This window comes from Pleurodeles waltl, chromosome 11 (assembly GCF_031143425.1).
Source record: "Pleurodeles waltl isolate 20211129_DDA chromosome 11, aPleWal1.hap1.20221129, whole genome shotgun sequence".
Lineage (NCBI taxonomy): Eukaryota > Metazoa > Chordata > Amphibia > Caudata > Salamandridae > Pleurodeles > Pleurodeles waltl.
In genome coordinates, this window is record NC_090450.1 from 615236370 (window position 1) to 615261860 (window position 25491).

Genomic DNA, 25491 nt, shown 5'->3' on the forward strand with positions numbered 1-25491 from the left:
CTCCTACCATCCCAAGACAACAACACTTTGTTACATCTGTGGACTATGACTATTTTGGTTGCAGCAGAGCATAAAGCTCTCCTTGGTAAATACTATGTGCATTTCTTCCTCAAGTACTCTGGTCCTTCACACATGCAACTGATGAATTGTTGAGAGAGCTCTTCAACATTGCTAAAGATGGACACATTGTAGAAAAGCTAAAGGTTTGAATCAATTTAGCCAGAAGAGCCATTAAAAAGTTTGGGGCTGAAGGTTGACCCCTGCGGGACAGCACACAACAATGAGAAAGTTTTTGACCTAAATTCTCTGAGGAAGACTGACTACTCTGTTAGTGAGGAAGGATCAATGTAAATCATGAGCTGTTCCACAAATCCCTATCTTAGCCAAATGATCAATAAGGACCGAGTGGCTCATGGTGACAGACAGATCCAAAAGGATCAGAGCAGCCTTCCCACCATTGTCCATAATCGATCTTATCTTCTCAGTGGCCACTGTGAAGTTGAAGGCCGATTCTTTCCAATGGTTTGGTCTGAAACCATGTTGAACATCATCAAGGATCTCATTTTTGTTCCGATAGGGTGGTATTGAGATGCTTTCCGAGAATTTTCACCCACATTGACAGACGAGAAATCTGACAGTAATTGTTTTTCCTAACTGGGATTGAGGGAAGGGTTCTTTAACAAAGGAAGTATGGAAGCCTTTTTACATTCAATAAGAAACTGTCCAGAAGTAATAATGCTGTTTAATAAGGTAGGGTGAGGAGCTGCTACTGCCTCAGCTACATCATGGAGAATTTTTGGAGGGCAGGGGTCTGAGGAAGCTCTTGATTTGGTGTGTACAATTAGCTCAAGCACTCCTCCTCGAATAAGAAGGGGCAAACTCCATATTGCTATAGCCTACTGATTCATCACCCGAACCACAAAAGTTGGTGTTGAAACTCCTGTCCAATTTCTTCATACACTGCCTCATTTTTATTATTAAAAATATAGCTAAATTATAGCATAGAGACCGGCTAGGACTCTCTGTACTACTGAGGTTAAGTCTAGAAAGCATTTTTACAGTTTTAAAAAGTTCTCTCTAATTTTTTGCTCCATTAACTTTTTCAGTGAAATACTGGGTTTTCTTGGTAAATATTACATTTTTGTAATCCCGAATATATCGTTTGTATTTACGTCTTTCAGTTGAATCATAGTTTTTCCCTAAATCTTCTTCTGCCTGCAGCATTTTTGTCTAAGCACCCTAAGTTCCATAGAGAACCTGAGGGCTGTAGCCTTGGCTCTATGACTTTTTTTTTATACATTTGAGGGGGGCAGCTGTGAGAGTGCAGCATTGATCCATTTGGCATATTTGACTCTAGCTACCTTTGGATCATTCAACAATAGGGGCTGAGTAGTTGTTAAGATGTCTGCAAGTTATCTTTAATTTAATTGATTTTGTTCCACGCCTGGGTTTTTACAGTCTACACTGTTTTATTGAGTAGTGTATTTGAAGTCGAGATTTTTGAGCTGACATTTACAGCTTTATGATCCGACCAGGGTAAGGGTAGTATGGCTTCAAGTGCATGTCTGGGCAGCTTAGAAAGATGCTTCTGCTGTCTAAGAAATGTCCTGTTGTATGTGTAGCAACATACACCAGTTGTTTAAGATTAAAACAACTGAAATTATTGATGAGTTTTTCTGACTCGGTTATTAGGGTCTTCCAGGTAGTGATTAAAATCTCCTAAAATGGTAAAATTGGAATATTGCATACAGGATTGAGTAAACTCACTTAAGGACGCTACAAAGTTGTCTTTAGAGCCACAAGGCCTGTAGATCAAGAGATAATTCAAGGTTAGATTATTTGTCAATTTACAGCTCAAATGAGTGCCTCACTGTCAGTTATGTTTGTTGACTCACATAGAATCTTGAGATCAGCCACTTAGCCGGCTCCCCATTTAGAGGCACATTCTAATCTAAAGATGGCATTCTAGTTGTTTGGGCATATTGGCAGAGTCAGCACTACATTGCTGACCTGCTCTTCCCTTTGACCCAAACAAAATAGCCATCAGGAGAAGGTAAAAACACAGTTCCCCCCTACCTCCAGCACGGTACAAGTGAAGTTTATGACAGCAAAAACACAAGCTCTAACAGGCTCTGCATAAATGACCCAAGGATGTGCAAAATAAGGCCCACAATTTGTGCAATGTAGACTTTGATGAAGGTAATATCAGCATTTCAGAGACAACTCATATAACCCAGATTTCTAAAGTCCCTAAAACAATGCCTAAAAACAATTACAATTTCCCCCTAATGAAAATAGCAGTTTAAGAATACAGATTAGTAGTGCAAAGATGCTTCTGACAAGACATATATAGAGTCCCCTGTTAAGGGGATTATTTCTGATGGATACAACTACCTGTGGATTCCTCACCTAATGAATACTCCCATGGCGCCAGCATTCGACGGAAATCTTCTTCCTAGTCTCTGCACGTCGACGAGGACGTCACTCTAGCCCACGCGACGCCGTCTGACGTCATACAGGCAATAAGAGGTCCTCGACGACGTGCCGACGTCAGTTCCCTTTTTTCCGTGCATTCGAAACGGTTATCTTCGAGAGAGCAACAGTTACTTTTGTGGTATACAGTGTATTTTTTTGCTGCGTAGTCCTTCTCTGCAGTAATAATGTCGCAGAGAAAGTTGGGTTTCAAGCCTTGTCGAGAGTGTGGGGGCAAGATGTCAGTTACAGATCCTCACTCCGACTGCCTTTGGTGTTTGAGCTCCGACCACGACGTCTCAACTTGCGATTCATGCCAGCACATGAATCCGAAGGCCCTCAAGGAACGTGAGGCTAAGTTGTTTATGGCGAAGTCGAAGAAAGAAAAGCATCACAAGAAGTCTTCTTCGCCAAGGCATCAGCGTCATCGAGACTCCCGGCGCCGTAAAGATTCACGGCGCCATTCAAGCAAGGAGGCTCGTTCCAGGTCGCCTTCGGACCGGCGCCGGAGGACTTGGGAGGTCAGTCCTACGGTCACGCCGCATCCGTCGACGCCGTTGCCCTCTCCGGCGTCACCGACTTCACCTGGGCAGGCGTCGGTGATTGAGGTGATGCAGCCTCTTGTCTTGTCTCCGGCGTCGCAGACGTCGAGGCCGGCGTCGGGGTCGCATTCGATACAGGCACCCCAGTATCCGGCTTTTCCCACCCCTGGAGCCGATAGTACCGCATTCCTAAATGCGATGTATACCATCTTCCAACAGATGGCTCCAGGGGGTGCTCCGGCTGGTCCTTTGGCCTTTTCATTGGGTGATCCTGCGCCTCTACGGCCGGCACCCTTTATGCCCTTTCTCCCTTTTGGGAACGTGGGCTCGGCGCCGGTGGCCGCCCCGGTGGCTTCAGAGGGATTGGCCCCGGAGATTTCCATCCCGTCGATGTCGGGATTTCGTCCTGTGACTTCGGTGGGTCCATCTGCTCCAAGTTCTCTTCGTCCTGCTCTTTCATCGGCGTCGAAGTTGCCTGTGGCGCCGGACGTGGCGTCGGTTGCTTCTGGGGATCGGCGCCGATCTTCGACTTCGGCGGAGGCCATGTCGACTCCGCGTATCGAGCAGAGGCTACATTCGAGGAGACGGGCTCTTCGTCTATTGGAAGAGCAGGAGTACCAACGAGTCCTGGAGGAAGGAGAACTGGAGGACTCTGGTGATGGACTGCATGGTCTGGATACAGCCAGTGGGCTGGACACTTCCCCTGAGTGGGATCTTTCGTCTCCAGGGGAATATACGGAAGAGGCGGCTTCCTTTCACGCTGTAGTACGGAAGGCAGCTAACTTTCTGGACCTGCCTTTGCCGGTGGCAGAGGCGAAGCAGAATCTTCTAACGGAGGTGCTACATCCGGCCTCTGCTGCAGCGGAGCCTCTTTTGCCGTTTAATGAGGCTTTGCTTGATCCGGTGCTAGAGGTGTGGAAGAGGCCAGTATCTTCCTCAGCGGTTTATAGGGCTGTGACCAGGAGGTATCGAGCTGCGCCATCTGACCCTGGCTTTCTTTCTAGACACCCTACACCGGAGAGCTTGGTGGTGCAAGCCTCCTGTTCATCAAAATCAGCGCCTGGATCTTTCCCGACGGTGCCTGGAGACAGGGACTCAAAAAAGCTGGATGCGCAGTCCAAGAAAATGTTTTCATCCTGAAGTCTGGCGTTGAAGGCCACCAACGCAACTTGCATTCTGGGGAGATACATCCATGCTCTTATGGATGACATTTCGTCATCATTTACGGAGCTTCCCCAGGGTCTTTTGGATGTTGTTTCGGACGCCCAGGCTGCCACGACCCAGATTATTCAGTCTGGGCTGGACACGACCGATTCGGTGGCTAGGGCAATGGGCATGGCGGTGGTGGCAAGGAGACAGGCCTGGCTCCGTAATTCGGGGTTTTCTGCGGATGTGCAGTCAACCCTATTGGACCTCCCGTTTGATGGGGACAAACTGTTTGGGGCCAAGGCAGATTCGGCCTTGGAGCGATTTAAGGAGAGCAGGGCCACAGCCAAATCGTTAGGGCTCCAAGCTCCTTCTTCCTCTGCCTCTTCCAGATTTTTCAGGAGGTTTCGTGGATTTGGGCGTGGCTCTTCCTCCTCTTCCTTTCGGGGGAGATTCCAGCAACCTGCCTCTTCCCATCCCTATAGATCTTTTAGAGGGAGAGGTAGGGCCCGCACCAGAGGAGCCTCTCAGCAGCACTCTGCCTCTTCCTCGTCCTCTGGAGGGGTGCAGCAGGGAAAGCAGCCTTAGGCTTCCACCATTTCCCACTCACTCCTCTCCTGTAGGGGGAAGATTACGGCATTTTCTCCGCAAGTGGAAGACTATTACTACGGACACTTGGGTTCTCAGTATTGTGGGAAAAGGCTACACCCTTCCCTTTTGGGAGTTCCCACCCCCCCATCCCGCCTCGCCCATCTTATTGTTCAGAAGAACATCTCTTGTTGCTAGAACAGGAGGTACAAGTCCTCCTTTCAAAGGGCGCGGTGGAGTTGGTCCCAGAGCAGGAAAGGGGTTGAGGTTGTTACTCAAGGTATTTCCTGATTCCCAAGAAGGATGGTCGGTTGAGACCAATCCTGGATCTGAGGATCTTGAATTGGTTCCTCAAACAGGAAAAGTTCAAGATGCTGACCCTAGCTCAGGTGCTTTTGGCATTGAACAAGGAAGATTGGATGGTGTCTGTCGACTTGCAGGATGCTTACTTTCATATCCCGATACTCAAGTCACACAGGAAGTATCTCCGGTTTGTGGTAGGATCGCAGCACTATCAGTTTGCGGTCCTTCCGTTTGGTCTTACTTCAGCACCTCGAGTCTTCACAAAGGTGATGTCGGTGGTTGCGGCAGAGCTCAGAAGGAAGGGGATAGCAGTATTCCCTTACTTGGACAACTGGTTGATCAAAGCCAAGTCTCCGGAGCTTGTGTTGCATCATCTGCAGTCAACGACTCAGTTGTTGTTCGACCTGGGCTTTTCGGTGAATGAGCCCAAATCTCACCTGGAGCCCTCTCAGCGCCTCCTGTTCATAGGGGCAGTACTGGATACAACATTGAATCGAGCCTTTCCTCCGCCTCAGCGGATTCAAGATATACAGGAATTGGTTCCAATGTTTCGAAGTGGAGCGGTAGTTCCAGTCCTCAAGGTCCTTCGTCTGCTCGGTCTGTTTGCCTCCTGCATTCTGTTGGTCACGCATGCTCGCTGGCACATGAGGGCTCTTCAGTGGTGCCTCCGAAGGCAGTGGTCTCAACACAAAGGAGATCTAGAAGGTGCTGTCAAGATCTCCAGAGATGCTACTGTGGACTTGAAGTGGTGGATTGCGAGCAACAATCTTTCACAAGGAAAGCAGTTCGCGCAGTCGCCACCAGTGGCCACGGTCATAACGGATGCTTCCACTCTAGGGTGGGGAGCTCATCTGGGGGATCAGGAGATCAAAGGCCTTTGGTCTCCAGAGGAACAGATGTTTCATATCAATCTGGTAGAGTTACGGGCTGTACGTCTGGCTCTCAAGGCCTTCCTCCCTTCCCTTTGTGGTCAGTCGGTACAGGTCCTGACGGACAATACTACCACGATGTGGTACCTAAACAAACAGGGAGGAGTAGGGTCGTACCTTCTCTGCAGAGAAGCTCTTCGACTATGGTCCTGGGCAAAGGACCATCAGATTTGCTTGGTAGCAAATCATCTGGCCGGGGTCTTGAATGTACGTGCGGACGGTCTCAGTCGCCAATTCTTGGCAGACCACGAGTGGCGTCTCCATCCAGATCAAGCCCGTTTGATCTTCCAAAGGTGGGGGTTTCCTCGGGTAGATCTGTTTGCCACTCTGGAGAACGCGCATTGTCCGTTATTCTGCAGCCTCCAGTATCCGATACAGGGAGCGTTGGGGGACGCGTTTCAAATAACCTGGTGCAGCCAGTTGCTTTACGCGTTTCCTCCCATACCCTTGATTCCTCGAGTATTGAGGAAGATTCGCCAAGACCGGGCGCTAGTCATCTTAATAGCACCGGATTGGCCAAGGAGGGTGTGGTACTCCGACCTTCTCCAACTCTCAATGTGCCCTCCGCTCCGTCTCCCTTTCAGGGCAGACCTCCTCTTGCAGTCGCAGGGGCAGGTTTTACACCCCAACCTCCAGAGTCTGCACCTACATGCCTGGAGATTGAACGGGGCAACCTGAGTTCCTTCTCTCTTCCGCCTGATGTAGTGGATGTTATATTAGCGGCCAGGCGACACTCCACTAAATCTATCTACGCTAATAGGTGGTCTAAATTTGTTGCGTGGTGTGGAGAGAGGCAGATTGATCCCTTACATGCTCATCTATCGGACGTTTTGTCTTTTGCTCTGTCTCTAGCGCAGAAAGGTTGTGCAGTGGCTACCATTAAGGGTTATTTGTCAGCCTTGTCAGCCTTCATTTGTCTTCCAGACCAACCATCGTTATTTAAATCCCCTATTGTTATCAGATTCTTGAAAGGTCTTCTAAATAAATATCCTCCAAAACCATTTGTTATGCCGTAATGGGATTTGTCTTTGGTCCTGACTTTCCTTATGGGGTCCCTTTTTGAGCCTATGCATTCTTGCCCCTTAAGGTATTTGGTTATAAAAACAGTTTTCCTGGTAGCTATAACATCTGCAAGGAGAGTGAGTGAGTTGCAGGCCTTATCGGTAAAGCCCCCTTATACAACTTTTTATGGGGATAAGGTGGTGTTGAGGACCAAGGCTGCTTTCCTCCCGAAGGTTGTTTCACCGTTCCATTTGGCTCAGACAATTACTTTGTCCACGTTCTATCCTCCGCCTCATCCTTCTAAAGAGGAAGAAAGACTGCACCGTCTGGACCCAAAGAGGGCGTTGAGCTTCTTTATTGATAGAACAAAGGATTTCAGGCTGGAGGATCAGCTGTTCATCGGGTACGTGGGCAAGAGGAGAGGAAAGGCAGTCCACAAGAGAACACTCTCCAGGTGGGTTGTTCTTTGCATTAAAATCTGTTACTCTTTGGCAAAGAAGGATCCTCCTGAGGGCATTAGAGCTCATTCCACCAGAGCTAAGTCGGCCACTTCGGCCTTGGCCAGAGGTGTTCCTGTGGTCGACATCTGCAAGGCCGCAACTTGGTCGTCCCTTCACACTTTTGCGAAACATTACTGTTTGGACTCTGAGGTCAGAAGGGACGGCCATTTTGCACGGTCAGTGCTGCAGGATTTCTTGGTTTGACCATTTAGGCACCCGCCACCGGGCGTGGTACTGCTTTGGGACTCTATTCATTAGGTGAGGAATCCACAGGTAGTTGTATCCATCAGAAGAACGAGTTACTTACCTTCGGTAACAACTTTTCTGGTGGATACATTAGCTACCTGTGGATTCCTCACGGTCCCACCCGCCTCCCCGTTGCCTTTCTGGTCTTACCAAGTAATCCTTGAGTGCGCTCCTCTTGGTCTTCAAGGTTGCAATAGATGTTGTATATATGGATACTTGCGTATATTTATCTGTATATATATATGTATATATTCTTGTGTATATACATGATTTGCATATATTTGTTCATTTAAAAAAAAAAAAAAAAGTTATATTAAATTTACAGCTATTCATTGCAATATTGTGTATTTTACAAGGTTATGGGATGTTGCCTTGCTCTTTCATTGCATTGGGTTGTTCTCATGCACGTAAAAAATATTGGTACTGACGTCGGCACGTCGTCGAGGACCTCTTATTGCCTGTATGACGTCAGACGGCGTTGCGTGGGCTAGAGTGACGTCCTCGTCGACGTGCAGAGACTAGGAAGAAGATTTCCGTCTAATGCTGGCGCCATGGGAGTATTCATTAGGTGAGGAATCCACAGGTAGCTAATGTATCCACCAGAAAAGTCGTTACCGAAGGTAAGTAACTCGTTCATCTGGCCCCTCCTTTGTTTCATCCTACTCTGTTGTCTAGAGTAGGTCTTCCCTGTGCTTGACAGCATCTGTAGAAGACGCAGGGTGGGTTTTGCTTCCAGATATTAGTAATGCTGGTTAGTGCTAGTACATTTGTTTCTCCCATATCAGTCTTTTATCAGTTGAGAAAGCATCTGTGGGCTTTTGGGAATGTTTTTTTGTCTATGCTTATACATTGCTCTTTGTGTACTGATTAATTTTCAGAGCCATTGCTATTAGTCTGGTCTGTTAGAGAGAGATGCTGGTGTGTTTTATATTGTGGGCTTACAGCCGCAAAGGGGGTGCTTAGCCAAAAAGATGTCTTTGCAAATTATCTGATTTAGTAGGAGTGCCGGTTGACACAAGGAAAGGAGAATCTAATATGTGAAGCTGATTGTTAAGTAATCCGAGCATTTGTTTAGATCAGTTGTATTTTTTTTAAAGTGTTTGTATCATTTGCAGTATAGAGCAAAGCATTTGCAAATTAGGTAATGTGCAACTTAACATAATCGTATTTTTATTAATTTTTTTTAAACCTGTTTCAGAAAGAGTGAATTCAGACTGCAGTGGGTGGACAGTACGCATGCTCTTGGTCTTTTTTCTACTGAGGAAGCAGGTGAGTCTAAATAGAGTAAAGGATTTTACTCGTTGTGTTACCTTGGAGTATATGCAGTTCCATGTCTTTATGTTTAACCTGTCTGATCAGATTTAAATTGTATTGGGAAGATGACATCAGGACGATTGTCTGATGTGTATTCATTACTAATTAGTGAATTTCTTTAGAAATTGATTGTGTTTCTGATATTGTAAAATGTTTCATTTGCTTTAGGGTGGCATGTCTTTTTTTTTTTATTTTCTTTTTTTAGTTGATGCTAATGGAACCCAAACCCAAGGGCAAGGAACAGAACCCTTTTACCAGTGGATACAGGATCACCAACTACCACTTTGGAAAGGCCTCCTATAGGGTCATTGTTATGCCAGTGCCTGATCTTGGCTATCTAGAGGCAGACATCTAGATTTGAGTGGAAGACACCCTCCGCCCACTTCTCCAAGAAACTACTGTTTGACAATTTGGTGGTCAAGTTGGTGTTATTTACTGACTAACCTGGCATAAGAAAGAGGTTTGCTTTTCTTGAGTGAGTTAATTACCATGGTAGTCTCTTCTGCTTTTCAGGTGTTTACTAGAGGGGCTCTTTCTCACCTCCTATTCTTTGTTCCCTTTATGCAAGCAGTGGAATGGTAATTAACGAGTGTTGTGGATTCTTCATCTTTATTAATAAACACTGAACATCACCATGATTCATGAACCCTTTTTCTTAGCATTGGGATACAGTTTCTCATATAGGAAAAATGTCCAAATTAATTTAGGGTTCTCCTCACCCCTCCCACACCTCCTTGCAGTACAATGATTTTTGTTGGCTCAATCTATTTTAGCCATACTTTGTGAGATGGATCATAAAACACAAACTCTCCCTTCATCACTTTTCACATAATTCATAGATCAAGTTTTCCTGATGAGAAAAGGGCAAGAATGATTGCACCCTGGAATGTGCTTCCAGTCTTCTATTGCGGAAGTATTGTTCTCCAGTATTGTGATATCTTTCATAGATGCACCTGCTTGAATCATTCCCCACCATTGTAGGGGGTGTCCCGTGGTACATAGAAAGCAGTACATTAAAATGTTACCTTGAAGTTAATGCAAAAGACATTCAGTTGAACAGCTTATCCATATTACTAGAAAGTCCAGCCAGTCAGGCACTCTTTAGAACCTTCACCACATAGGCTCCAGTTTCTGAGTTTTTCTACTGCTCGTCGTGTGAAGGGAGTCTCTCTGAGCTCTGCTCAGTTTACAATTCTTCTGAATACTGTTGTTTACCTCCAGGACTGCGACTTCTACATCATGTCTGCAGCTAAGAAAGGTTTATTTTGACCCTGCACCACCTGTGGAAAGCTAAGGCTCCTCTGCGAAGACCCCCCCCCCCACAAGGACTGCATATACTATCTTCACCTAGAACACAAGGTGAAATTGTAGCATTTGTCGAACCTTTCCTCACAAAACCTTGAGAGGCAGAGAGGCTAGGCTCCTGCTTTGGCTACAAAAGATTAACAATACACAAAGAGTATGGGGTATCACATAAAAACAAAATAGTGTTCGATTGTCCTGGACCGTCAGTGTGTCCCAGACTCCGGGACTTATTTGTGTGCCTGTGGTTAGGGAGCCGTGAAAAGGGGCTAAGGTGATGTTCTTACGGACTAGGTGGTCTCACACACTATATAGTGTCATGCTTCATCAAATGATCACCTACCCCCATCCAGGTAGGATAGTACCACCTGGACGGACTCGACCTAGTCATTAAAAGAACTTCAAGGGAGTGTGAAATTGTTGATTATCTGGATAGTATTGGGCTCCAGTTGTACTATGGAAAATTTTAAATTACCTAATCAACCACATATGTATTATTACACCTTTACTCACGCTAATTGTTGGTAAGATCAGAAAACACACAACGGGACGCTTCTAGAGAATAATGACTCGAATAGTCACCAATGTCTTACTGGCCAACATGTTTCTGCCGCTAGCTAAAGCCAAAGGACATCTGGGGCATTCGTCACGGCCATGGATCCTAGGGTCATGAACTAAAAGGTCATGCACTTAAGGGGATGCCTAACCTCAATGGGAGGTGGCTGGTTCTACATAATAAGAAGGACCTACCTGTCGATTGCTTAGTAAGGAAGGCCCTGTCAATGGAGGGCGAATAGCCCCTAATCTGGGGAAGAGGGAGAGTTTCACCTTATAGTTACACATACATCAAAGGGTGTGCTCGCTGGCACACTTATGTAGAGTCCTTCCCCAGCATGCACTGGCTGCAAAAGGTTAAGTCCAAGGAATACCCCCTCTCTGATGATGATGATGATGATGATGATGATGACAGCGCCAGCTCACAGAGATCTGTGGCATCGAAGAAGAGGAAAAGATCTGCAGAGACTTTCTCTCCAAAACGAAGCAAGGCAGCCAAGAAGACCCATTTTGTGAGAGAAAAAGCAGAGGAAAGTCCTTCCACCTCAAAGAAAGAAGGGGATAGGTCATTATGAACCTACCACAGCAACTGCTAGTACTATCAAAGTTAAAAAAACATCCAGATCTCTGCCACTATTGACTTAAATATTTTCAGTCTTGACGAAGAGCCCATCAAAGAGTGCATCATCGACTACAGATTTGGTCAACACTGCTACAATAGCAACGGTAACGTGTACAGCACTGCATATACCTGCTTTAACGTTGACAATATCCCAGGGTAACAAAAAGTCGACAAAGTCGTCTAACAGTGACCCATCAACAAAGAGGTTCCACTCCTCAATGTTAAGCCTGTAGACGTCTGTAAGGAAATCTACTACATCAAAGATGTTTAAACCGTTGACGCTGATACTGTCGACGGCTTCATCGCCGACTGCACCGACAACGTGCTTACCGTCAACGGCAGCTCTGTCGACGGCAGATCCGTCGACTGCAGCATCGTCGATGACCCATTTATATCCTGCAGGCACACCGTCAACGCAAACACCGTTGACTGCAATACATACAATTCATTCAGCAAAACCGTCTTTTCTACCCTTAACATTAATAACAGTAAGGCGTAAATGCACTCAACAGACATTGCTACTGTCACATACATCATCCAGTAATGTATCTCCTGCACCTCCAGAAAATCTTCTTGATGAGTAGGAAGATGAAGATAAGAGGACTATGGAGATGAATGTTCTGATGATGGGTTGTTTGCAGTGGCTCGTAGATCTACGGATTAACTAATGAAATGCTAGTAAGACGATGAGGAAGAGCAGCAGTATGAACCTTCATATATTCATGAACTGTTTGGTGACCAACATGATGAAGGTTCACAACAAGAACCAACAGTGCAGACACCAATGTCACTGATTGCCAATTTGCAACATATGATGCAAGATTACTGTAATACATTTCCACCTCCAGGATCAGAAACTCAACAACCAGGGACATCAGCTCAGCGACCACTGCTTTTAAGTCCTTCTACGAGAAATCAGTCAACAGAGTTCGAGGTAACCCCAACACTGTTGTCACCTCCCGAAAATGATCATCCTTCCTCGGAAGAGGACCAAGACTACCAAACACGGATACAATCCCCCCTCTATTCCACCATCTGTAAATTCTCTGCCACTGGGCATAGGAGGGTTCCATAGTATTATGGAACAAACTGCCAAAAGGTTCCAGCTTCCTATTGTCACAAAACAATCGGATTGCTTTCTTTATGACTTTAAAGAAGATGCCAGAACGTCAGTTTGTGTGATCCTGATTGTGGATTTTATTTGGGAAGAGGTCCTTAAAGTTATGCAGACCCTATCCTCCGTACCAGCAGTACTTCCAGGATTAGATAAAAAGCACAAAGCACCAGACAACTCACCAGCTTGTTTGATTGGTCAGCCCAATCCCGAATCACTGATAACTCAGGCAGCCCAACTCGGGTCCAGAAACCCATCCTTTCCGCTCCCTCTGGTAAGGAAGGTGCCTGGATACCATGGGAAGGAATTTCTCCACGATGGCGGCTACAATGGTCAGAGCAGCAAATTCATTGGTGATCCTAGGGTGATACGACCACCAGATGTGGTCGGACATTTCCCATTATATTGATCCACTTCCCGAGGACGCTAGATCTGAAGCACGGAAGATCTTACAAGAGGAAGAGAAGATCTCTGCAGAGATCATAGAATGTGCCGTAGATGTCTCGTCAACAGGCTTTCAACAGCAAGCTGTAGCAGCAGTACTTAGACGCCAGGGATGGATAAAAGCCACTTTGTTCCGCCAGGAAGTTCAGATGAAGTACTAGACATGCCATACTATGAAGAACTCCTGTTAGGTAAACATGTCGATGAGGCACTACAATCGAGAAAGGCAGACACCAAGAAAGTCAGATCTTTGGGTACCCTGCAGTTCAGAAGACAGCCCTTGCGAGGGCCCGGGGTCGGGGACTTTACTCCTACAGAGGCGGTCTCCACCAAAATAGGCAGCACCAACCAGCCAGTTTTGCACAGCCACCGCACAACAATAGCAACAACAACCCCATAGGCAACCACCATTGGCAGCCTACAGACATCCTACCAGAGGAAAGTCTTCCTATAGGGGCAAGGACACTTACAGAAAGCACTGACCTCCACCAGGTGCCGGCCACCAACCCCTATTGCAATACTCAATTAGGGGGCAGAATTTCCAGCTTCTGCCACCAATGGTCCCAGAGGGCATACCCTGGAATTCCAACAAACCCCTCCAGATGGACCCCCACCTGCTCACTTGAAGGAGCTCCTTTTACAGGTTACCACACTGATGGAAAAGAGAGTAATAGAGATTGTACTAAAGTCTCGGAGGGGAACTGGCTTCTATTCTCGCTTCTTCCTAATTCGGAAAAAGACAGGAGACTGGCACCCCATCTTGGATCTTTGACAACTGAACAAATTCCTGAAAAAAAAACAATCATTCCTTGTGGTCACTCTTAAGGATGTATTACACTTGCTCAATCAAGGGGATCACATGATGGCCTTAGATCTCCAAGATGCCTATTTTCATATCCCTGTTCACCCCAGCCACAGGAAATTCTTACGCTTCAGGGTAGCCGGCAACCACTACCAATTCAAAGTGTTACCATTCGGTCTGAGATCTGCTCCTCGAATGTTCAACAAGGACTTGGCTCAGGTGCCAGCATATCTCAGACAAAGGGGAGTTCAAGTGATTCCATACTTGGACAATTAGCTCATAAAGGCGAACATAGCGTGCCAAGCAGCCAGGGACACATCAACATGCCTATCTCTTTTCCAAACCTTAGGCATCTGTCAATTACCAAAAGTTACACCTAACTCCTACAACCAGCATCACCTTTCTAGGAGCTGTATTGGGTACAGAACAAACAAAAGCCTTTGCCTCGGAGGAGAGGCAGAAAAAGATTTGAAATCTAGTGTTACGCCTAAACAAAAGAAAGTCAACTTCTGTCTGAATCTGCAGATCTTTTCTGGGGATGCTCTCATTTTGCATTCTGTTGATACCAAACTGTCGTCTCCACATTAGATCACTTCAAGAACAGTTAGATAACCAGTGGGTGCAAATCAACAGATCTTTTGACGACATTGTCCAAATACAGCCCCCCACCCCAAAATGAAGCAGGCCATCAAATAGTGATCGAAGACATCACACATCAGGGTCTCTCCTTCCAGATTCAAAGCCCGGAATATGTAATGACCACATACGCTACCCTAGAGGGATCAGGTGCTCATCTCCCCAACCTGACAGTGAGAGGGAAAGGAACCACCTAGGAAGCAATGCTCCACATCAGCTTGCTAGAATTAAAAAGCAATCTTCCTAGTCCTCAAATCCTTCCTAACCAAGATCAGGGACTCATCGGTTCTGATCTGAACTGACAACATCACAAGCATGCCCTACCTCAACAAGCAAGGCGGTACATGCTCACCAGTGCTATCTGTCCAGGTGCAAGAGATATGAAACTGGGAACTTCGACATCACATAACTCCAGGGCGGATCACGTTGCAGGAGTGTCCAACACCCTTGCAGGCTCATTAAGCAGTACCACAACAAGGTGCAACAAGTGGGAGCTCAACCGGACAACCCTCGATCTTTTTCTTTGCTGTGGCAAGCCAAGCTTAGATCTCTTTGCTACAAAGGAGAACAAGAAATGCCAGTACTACGCATGCTGGCAACTACAGAGAGGGTTGTGGAAGAATGCATTTTTGACCAAATGATCAGGAATCTATGCTTAAGCTTTTCCCCCGCTTCTACTGATCCCAAGAAAATGAAGCGGGAACCTTACAGGCTGTTACTCATAGCTCCCAAGTCACCACACCAGTTTTGGTTTACGGAGCTCCTACTCCTCTCGAAGCAGCTTCACATTCTGCTGGTACCAATACTGAACTTCCTAATGATGAACTGAGACAAGGTCTGTCACCCCAAACCGACTTCTCTTCGGTTGTTGGCCTGGCTCCGGAATTCAATGAATTTGCTGAGCTAAATATTTCAGCCGATTGTCGAGAAGCGCTCGCTAATGCTAGAGCCTATCTTACAAATAAAACATACAAAATCAAATGTAAAAGATTATGTATATGATGTAAGGATTCTGACATCCACCCTTTGCCATCTGCTCCAGAATAGACACTTCCATATCTTGTTCACTTTCAAAATCGGGTCTTCTGCGCTTCTCCATCAAGGAGCACCTGGCAGCCATTTCTAAATTTCGCCATACCGAGAATTCTCCATCTTTATGGCCCTCCAGAATAATAAAACAATTCCTTAAGGGACTATTCAGGTTGTTTCCTTCAGTCGAAATCCCTTCTCCTCCCTGGCATCTCAAATGTTTTACTATCGCAAATGATGAAGCATCCATTTGAGCCTCTACACAAGGGGGAGTTAAAATATGTTTCCTGGAAGACAGCACTTCTCCTAGCGCTTACTTCAGCAAAGAGAGTAAGTGACATGCAGGCATTTACAATCACTCAGCCTTTTCTCCAATTTACGTCTTACTCGGTCATCCTCAGAACTAATCTTAAATTTATCCCTAAGGTTCCTTCGGACTTTCATCTAAACTAACCAGTAAAATTGAAAACTATTTTCCCAAATCCTCAAACTCCAGCAGAAAGAGCGCTACATCCCCTAGATATCAAACAATGTCTAAAATTCTACATACAAAAGACTAGCAGCTTTTGAAAAGCACATCAATTGTTTGTAGGCTATGGACAACTAAAAAAAGGATATCCTGTTACTAAACTAACTATAGCACGGTGGATTGCTGCCTTCATACAGTTTTGTCATCAGCTAGCTAAAAAACCATTGACAAACACATTCAAGGCCCACTCCACCAGAGCTGTCTCCACCTCTTGCAGGTGTGCCTATACAACGGATATGTACAGCGGCAACTTGGTCTAGCAGGCACACTTTCACTCAGCACCACTGCCTCGATGCCGCAGACAGGATGGGTGCAGCAGTAGGACAAGCAGTTCTGTGGAATTTGTTTGGATAAGGTGAGACACTTATTCTTTTTTCCCACGGTCCACTATTTAATTTGCATGGCATTGATTATGTATTCTAATGTTTACTTCTAACTATTCCGATTCAAGCATGTGAATCTATGAAAGATACCCCAATACTGAATAAGAAAATAACTTACCTGTAACTGTGGTTCTCCATTATTGGTATCTTTCATAGTTTCACATGCAACCCACTCTTCTCCCCATAAAGGCTCACCTTATGTCTTGGTGTTTTATACATCACTTGTGCTAGAAAATCTGAGAGACTGGAGCCTCTGTGGTGAGGGTTCTAAAGGGTGCAGTCGCCTGATTGGCTGGACTTTGTGTAATTTCTAATAACGCTGATAAGCTATTCAAGTTAATGTCTTTTGCATTAACTTCAATGTAATATTTTAATTGACTGTTTTCTATGTACTGTGGGACTCCCACTTTGACAACGGGGAATGATTCCAGCATGTGAATCTATCTAAGATACCAATACTGGTGAACCACAGTAACAGATAAGTAACTTATTTGCTTTTCTTTTTGAAATAAGGGTGACTTTTCTTTTAGCTAAAATTTCACTTACCATCAGAACTGAAATTACATTTATTCCCTTCAATATACATGATTTGAACATAATTCACAAGGAAATCAAGCAGTGGCCTCTTCCCAGTATAGTAAAGAATGGAAAAAACTGGGTTGATAATTGGCTGTGGGCTGATGTGCAGATGGTGATCTAATGGATAATTATCTAATTCAGTAGTTCCATGACACCTACTCAGGGGAGCAATGACTATTTGGAAAATTAAATAATATCTGATTAATTATATCAATATAAAAAAAAGGAATGTAAAATTAAATTAGTGTCCTTAACTTGATTTGTGTGACCAGAGCAAGTATTGCAAACATAGTTCAGTATGGATTATCAGTGCATTCAGCAGAAGCACCGTTATGCACCGACAAAGCATGAAAGTGCAATAATGGCAAAAAAGGACAAAGTGATCCGCTAGAGTGCAACACATTACTTTGACTATTAAAAATAAAATAACATTTTGAAAAGCTCCAAACTTCCTGTTACATTTCTATTTGTGTATATTTTTTGTTTCTAAATTACATACAGTATTTCATCATTTTTTATGTTTGTATGAGGTATAATTGTTTCTTTATTTTTCCTGTATTGTTTTAAAGTTCAGATCTTACAGATTGGTAGGCCTAGATCCTGGTTTTAGTAGTTATTTATTGAGATCCATAGAAGTGGATTACCTTCCTCCCTAGGACATGCTTTGTTGCCCCTGAATATGGGATAGTGGCATGTCTGGACTTCTGTTTTAATCTTTCAACTATTCTAATCTACAAGCATTACTTGAGGTTCACAGTAGAGGTCCCATCATTTTCAGTTTGTGGTCCTTTTTGTTAGGACCGATGACTGCCCTATGCAGCTTTACAAAGGTGCTGACAGTTATAGCGGCTTTGCTGCAGCGATTGGTAGTTCATCTATTTCAGTGTTAGAATGACTACCTGGCTGGATGAAGTCTTGAGTATTCAGTGCTGGTCCAGGAACATCTTGAGTGGAAGGTGACGCTTTTTCTTGACCTAAGCTTTACCCATCACCCTCAAAGTCTTACTTTCTACATAGAACCTTTCATTGGGGTAGTACTCAACACATCTTTTATGAAGGTATTGCCTTTTCCTCAGAGGTTTGTGGATATTTGTGAAATGATTTAGATGTGTTCAACTCAAGACTGGATCCCTGTCCAGCAAGTGTCACACCTGCTAAGCCCTTGGTCTTGTGAATTATGTTGTTGCCTTATGCCAGATGGTCAACATGATGGAGCAGGACCCATTGTCTGTCAGTGAGGCACCTACGCATAAAGGTGCTCAAGCTGCGAGTGGTTCGCCCTGCACCGAATCCCTTTTTCCCCTTCCATCTTAAGAGATAACATCCAAATGACACCACCACCTTACATTCTATTAAATACTGGTCGTTGTGGGCTTGTGAACCCAGTGTTTGGATGCAGTACACCTATGCTAGTAGGTATAACAATGAGGATTCTTCATCCATTCACTAAACTCTTCAGTTCCATGCATAGATATCACAAGATGCCAGATACAGTCCTTTTACCGTCATGATGAGGTCAAAGACGTCACTTTAGTGCCAGAAAAAAATGCTCCCGAATCCATGTTCGCAAACCCTGGAACAAGTTTGTGGTGTGAGTCAGAAGGCATTAACTCATGTTCGATGGCATCTGTCGCTGTAGATACACATGGTATGCATGAGCTCGCCATCTGGTGTTGGGTCGGAGTGTTACAAGTTGTTTTTCTTCGAAGAAGTGTTTTCGAGTCACGGGACCGAGTGACTCCTCCTTCTGTGCTCATTGCGCATGGGCGTCGACTCCATCTTCGATTGTTTTCTTTCCGCCATCGGGTTCGGACGTGTTCCTGTCGCTCCGAGTTTCGGAACGGAAAGATAGCTGAAGACGGAAGATTTTCGACGGTATCGTTGCGATCCGGTTCGAGATAGACACATACGACGACGCGTTGAACATCGAAGCGCTTCGGTGCCCTTCGGGGTAGATTTCGGCACCCTGTCGGGGCCTAGTCGGCCCGACCGCGTGGAGAACAACGCCGATGGAACGGACCCCGTTTCGATTCTGCCCCGAATGCCACAACAAATATCCTTATACGGACCTACACTCTGTCTGTAACCTGTGCCTGTCACCCGAGCACAGCGAAGAATCCTGTGAGGCCTGTCGGGCGTTCCGGTCCCGAAAAACTCTGCGCGACCGTCGAGCGAGAAGACTGCAGATGGCGTCCACGCCAAAGGAGCGTCGACAGTTAGAGACAGAAGAGGAACAGGAGGAATCCTTTTCCATCCAGGATTCAGACTCCGACGAGCTAGACTCTACAAAAACTGTGAGTAAGACGTCGAGATCAGAACTTAAAAAAGGAAAGAAGGCCCAGGGGACGCCACTGCCAACCGGCCATGGCTCCACCCAAATTCTCGGTGACCAACAGTCGGCACCGAAAAAGGCCCATTCAGTGTCGAGATCGTCCGACTTCGGTCGAGACACCGGCACGCAGCCTCCTCGGGACCGAGAGAGTGCTAAACAGAAGCATCGACACCGAGAGTTCGGTGTCGACACGGATCGACGCCGAGACAGTGGCGCCGAAGACCATAGAGGCCAAGAATTTTCGGCACAGAAAAAGAGGAAGGTTACCTCGGAGCCGAAAAAACAATCAACAGGGTTTTCGGAGCCGAAAAAAGCGACATCAGACCCTGTTTCAGGCTCCTATACTGAAGAGCATTCTATGTCTTCACAAATGAAGAAACATAGATTTGAACAAGAACTGCAATCCACTGACGTGGATCACACGCAAAAGCGTATCTTTATTCAGCAGGGGACTGGGAAGATCAGTACCCTTCCACCTGTCAAACGAAAGAGAACGCTTCAGTTTACTCCTCAGCAACAAACAGCACAAAAGGTAACACCTCCTCCCTCGCCTCCACCTGTAACTCCGGCTTCGCCAACTTACACCCCGTCACATTCGCCAGCTCACACCGCCATGAGCCACGATGACCAAGATCAGGATGCGTGGGACTTGTACGACGCACCAGTGTCTGATAACAGCCCAGACACATACCCAACTAGGCCATCACCACCGGAAGACAGCACAGCCTACTCACAAGTGGTGGCTAGAGCAGCACTATTCCATAATGTGGAACTACACTCGGAACAAGTAGAGGATGATTTTTTATTTAACACCCTCTCTTCAACACACAGCTCCTACCAAAGCCTGCCGATGCTCCCAGGCATGCTACGCCATGCAAAGGACATTTTCAAGGAGCCAGTTAAAAGTAGGGCAGTGACGCCTAGGGTGGACAAAAAGTATAAGGCGCCTCCTACGGACCCTGTATTCATCACCTCTCAGCTGCCACCAGATTCTGTGGTGGTAGGGGCTGCCAGAAAACGGGCAAATTCACACACTTCTGGGGATGCACCTCCCCCAGATAAAGAAAGCAGGAAGTTCGATGCAGCCGGGAAGAGGGTTGCTGTCCAAGCAGCAAACCAGTGGCGCATCGCAAATTCACAAGCGCTGCTAGCGCGATACGACAGAGCCCACTGGGATGAGATGCAGCATCTCATTGAACATCTCCCAAAAGATCTGCAAAAAAGAGCAAAACAGGTTGTTGAGGAGGGTCAAAACATTTCCAACAATCAAATACGCTCCTCCATGGATGCAGCAGACACGGCCGCAAGGACCATTAATACGTCGGTTACCATCCGTAGGCACGCATGGCTCAGAACGTCTGGATTCAAGCCAGAAATTCAACAGGCAGTGCTTAACATGCCAGTAAACGAAAAACTTCTGTTCGGTCCGGAGGTCGACACAGCCATAGAAAAGCTCAAGAAGGACACTGACACTGCCAAGGCCATGGGCGCACTCTACTCCCCGCAGAGCAGAGGATCTTATAACACCTTCCGCAAAACACCTTTTAGAGGAGGGTTTCAGGGTCAGGCCACACAAGCTAGCACCTCACAGTCCGCACCGCCCACCTACCAGGGACAGTACAGGGGAGGTTTTCGGGGCCAGTATAGAGGGGGGCAATTCCCTAGGAATAGAGGAAGATTTCAAAGCCCCAAAACCACTACCAACAAGCAGTGACTCACACGTCACTCACCCCTCCCACACAACACCAGTGGGGGGGGAGGATACGTCAATATTACGAAGCATGGGACAAAATAACTACAGACACATGGGTCCTAGCAATTATCCAACATGGTTATTGCATAGAATTCCTGCAATTCCCCCCAGACATACCACCAAAATCACAAAATTTATCAAAATACCATTCACAGCTTCTAGAGATAGAAGTTCAAGCACTACTGCAAAAAAATGCAATAGAATTAGTACCAAGCACACAAATAAACACAGGAGTTTATTCACTGTACTTCTTGATACCAAAAAAGGACGAAACACTGAGACCAATTCTAGACCTCAGAGTAGTAAACACATTCATCAAATCAGACCACTTTCACATGGTCACACTACAAGAAGTGTTACCATTGCTCAAAAAACACAACTACATGACAACCCTAGACCTCAAGGACGCATATTTCCTTATACCAATACATCAATCACACAGGAAATATCTAAGGTTTGTATTCAAAGGAATACATTACCAATTCAAAGTATTGCCTTTTGGTTTAACAACCGCTCCAAGAGTATTCACAAAATGCCTAGCAGTAGTCGCTGCACACATCAGAAGGCAGCAAATACATGTGTTCCCGTATCTAGACGACTGGCTAATCAAAACCAGTTCGCTCACACAATGCTCAAACCACACAAATCAAGTCATACAAACCCTCTACAAACTAGGGTTCACCGTCAACTTTGCAAAATCAAACATTCTGCCAAGCAAAGTACAGCAATATCTAGGAGCCATAATAGACACAACAAAAGGAGTAGCAACGCCAACTCCACAAAGGATCCACAATTTCAACAGAGTCATTCAACACATGTCTCCAAACCAAACAATACAAGCAAGAACAATACTACAGCTCCTAGGCATGATGTCCTCATGCATAGCCATTGTCCCAAACGCAAGACTGCACATGAGGCCCTTACAGCAGTGCCTAACCTCACAGTGGTCTCAAGCACAGGGTCACCTTCTAGATCTGGTGTTGCTAGACCGCCAAACTTACCTCTCGCTTCTATGGTGGAACAGTATAAATTTAAACATAGGGCGGCCTTTCCAAGACCCAGTGCCACAGTACGTAATAACAACAGATGCTTCCATGACAGGGTGGGGAGCACATCTCAATCAACACAACATAAGAGGACAATGGAACATACATCAAACAAAACTGCATATAAATCATCTAGAATTATTAGCAGTTTTTCAAGCACTAAAATCTTTCCAACCAATCATAACCCACAAATACATCCTTGTCAAAACAGACAACATGACAACGATGTATTATCTAAACAAACAAGGAGGAACACATTCAACGCAGTTAAGCTTGTTAGCTCAAAAAATATGGAAGTGGGCAATCCACCATCAAATTGGTCTAATAGCACAGTTTATTCCGGGGATCCAGAATCAGCTGGCAGACAATCTCTCTCGAGATCACCAGCAAGTCCACGAATGGGAAATCCACCCACAGATTCTGAACACCTACTTCACACTCTGGGGAACACCACAAATAGACTTATTTGCAACAAAAGAGAACGCAAAATGCCAAAACTTCGCGTCCAGATACCCACACAAGCAATCCCAAGGCAATGCCCTATGGATGAACTGGTCAGGAATATTTGCTTACGCTTTTCCTCCTCTCCCTCTCCTTCCTTACCTAGTAAACAAATTGAGTCAAAACAAACTCAAACTCATTTTAATAGCACCAACGTGGGCAAGACAACCCTGGTACACAACACTGCTAGATCTGTCTGTAGTACCACACATCAAACTGCCCAACAAACCAGATCTGTTAACGCAACACAACCAGCAGATCAGACACCCGGACCCAGCATCGCTGAATCTAGCAATCTGGCTCCTGAAATCCTAGAATTCGGACACTTACAACTTAGCCAAGAGTGTATGGAAGTCATAAAGCAGGCCAGAAGGCCATCCACTAGACACTGCTACGCAAGTAAGTGGAAAAGATTTGTTTGGTACTGCCATCATAATCAGATACAACCACTAGACGCAACTCCAAAACATATAGTAAATTACTTGCTCCATTTACAAAAAGCAAAGCTAGCCTTCTCTTCTATTAAAATACACCTTGCAGCAATATCTGCATACCTGCAAACTACCTATTCAACTTGCTTGTATAGGATACCAGTTATCAAAGCATTCATAGAAGGGCTTAAAAGAATTATACCACCAAGAACACCACCTGTTCCTTCATGGAACCTAAACGTGGTTCTAACAAGACTCATGGGCCCACCTTTCGAACCCATGCACTCTTGCGGAATACAATTCCTAACCTGGAAAGTTGCCTTTCTCATCGCCATTACATCTCTAAGAAGAGTAAGTGAAATTCAAGCGTTCACAACACAAGAGCCTTTTATACAAATACATAAAAATAAGGTCGTCCTACGACCTAATCCAAAATTTTTACCAAAAGTTATTTCACCATTCCATCTAAATCAAACGGTAGAACTACCAGTTTTTTTCCCACAGCCAGATTCTGTGGCTGAAAGAGCACTACATACATTAGATGTCAAAAGAGCATTAATGTACTACATTGACAGAACAAAGAACATCAGAAAAACTAAACAGCTATTTATTGCATTCCAAAAACCTCATGCAGGTAACCCAATATCAAAACAAGGTATAGCCAGATGGATAGTTAAATGCATCCAAATCTGCTACCTTAAAGCAAAAAGACAACTGCCCATTACTCCCAGGGCACATTCAACAAGGAAAAAAGGTGCTTCAATGGCCTTTTTAGGAAACATCCCAATGCAGGAAATATGTAAGGCAGCCACTTGGTCTACGCCTCACACATTCACCAAACACTACTGTATAGATGTGCTATCCGCACAACAAGCTACAGTAGGTCAAGCTGTATTAAGAACTCTATTTCAGACAACTTCTACTCCTACAGGCTAAACCACCGCTTATGGGGAACTAACTGCTTACTAGTCTATGCATACCATGTGTATCTACAGCGACAGATGCCATCGAACTGAAAATGTCACTTACCCAGTGTACATCTGTTCGTGGCATCAGTCGCTGAGATTCACATGGACCCTCCCACCTCCCCGGAAGCCTGTAGCAGTTCAGAAGTTACCTTCAATTTTGTACATTTGTATATATATTACTTAATCCTTTAATAGGTACATACTTACATTTTTCATTGCGCGGGCACTATTACTATAGTACAACTCCTACCTCACCCTCTGCGGGGAAAACAATCGAAGATGGAGTCGACGCCCATGCGCAATGAGCACAGAAGGAGGAGTCACTCGGTCCCGTGACTCGAAAACACTTCTTCGAAGAAAAACAACTTGTAACACTCCGACCCAACACCAGATGGCGAGCTCATGCATACCATGTGAATCTCAGCGACTGATGCCACGAACAGATGTACACTGGGTAAGTGACATTTTCATTACATCTCACCTGATCGACTTAATGTTTCCACTGTCCCTTGCACAGCAGGCCCTGGCTGTTGCGATAATTAAAGTGTACCTGATGGCTCTCTCTGCAGTTATGTGCTTTCCAGATCAATTTTCTGTTTGCTGCATCTTGGAGTGGGTTTTCCGAAAGGTTTGGTTTACTTGTTCCTTTCCACTCTGCTTATTGTGTTCAAGTGTGATTTGAACCTTATTTTGACTTCCTTGATGGCATCTGTAAACCTCTCCACAGGTGCCCAATTCACCTTCCTACTGTAAAAACAGTTGTGGTGGCAATTGATCGTTGGTTCAGAGAGCCACAGACCCTTTCAGTTTGCCCACCCTTTAGTTTTCTGTCTGGATATGGTGCTTCCTCACCACTGCCTGACTTTAACTGTGGTAGTATCAGCCTTTCAAAAGGCCCAGTTTATCACTGTTACACTTTCTTCCCTCCTCTACATTTTACTTATAAGTGCTGCATAGATTAGACACCAGTATTCAGGTCTCCTACTACATTGATATCACTTGACAGGGCGTAGGTAAACTATCGGTTCTTTCTGGGCTTTGCTGGAGCTAAGAGGGGCAGAGTGGTGACCTCAATTGCACTATTTCGTATCAGGTGATCCTAGTTGTCAAAATCTGCTATGCAATGGCTAAGAAGGATGCTACTGAAGCCATTTGTGTGCATTCTAATGATGCCATGGCTGCTTCCTCTGCTCTTTCCATCCGCATCCTGGTTGATGACATCTGCCAGGCAGCCATGTAGTCGTCCTTGCATACCCCTCCCACCCCCCCATCAAGTAAGAAATCTCTGGGGAAAATAAAGCCATCATAAGAGAAAGCTCAATATCTGCTGTAGCAATATTTCTGATGGATAAATAATATTCTTGTAGATTATTCAGTGTCTCTCCTTCCCACCTACAGGCTAGGACCGTGGTCAATGAGGATA

The 25491-nt window shown here is 45.3% G+C and overlaps 1 protein-coding gene across 1 annotated transcript in view; it reads left to right on the forward strand.

Moving 5' to 3' along the window:
- The window catches only part of R3HCC1 (R3H domain and coiled-coil containing 1), a 287331-nt gene that overhangs the window by 175233 nt on the left and 86607 nt on the right, over window positions 1–25491 (forward strand). Inside the window, exon 7 of the mRNA XM_069212662.1 lies at window positions 8927–8997. Coding sequence (XP_069068763.1) covers window positions 8927–8997 — 71 coding nt within the window. The remainder of the gene's footprint in view (window positions 1–8926; window positions 8998–25491) is intronic.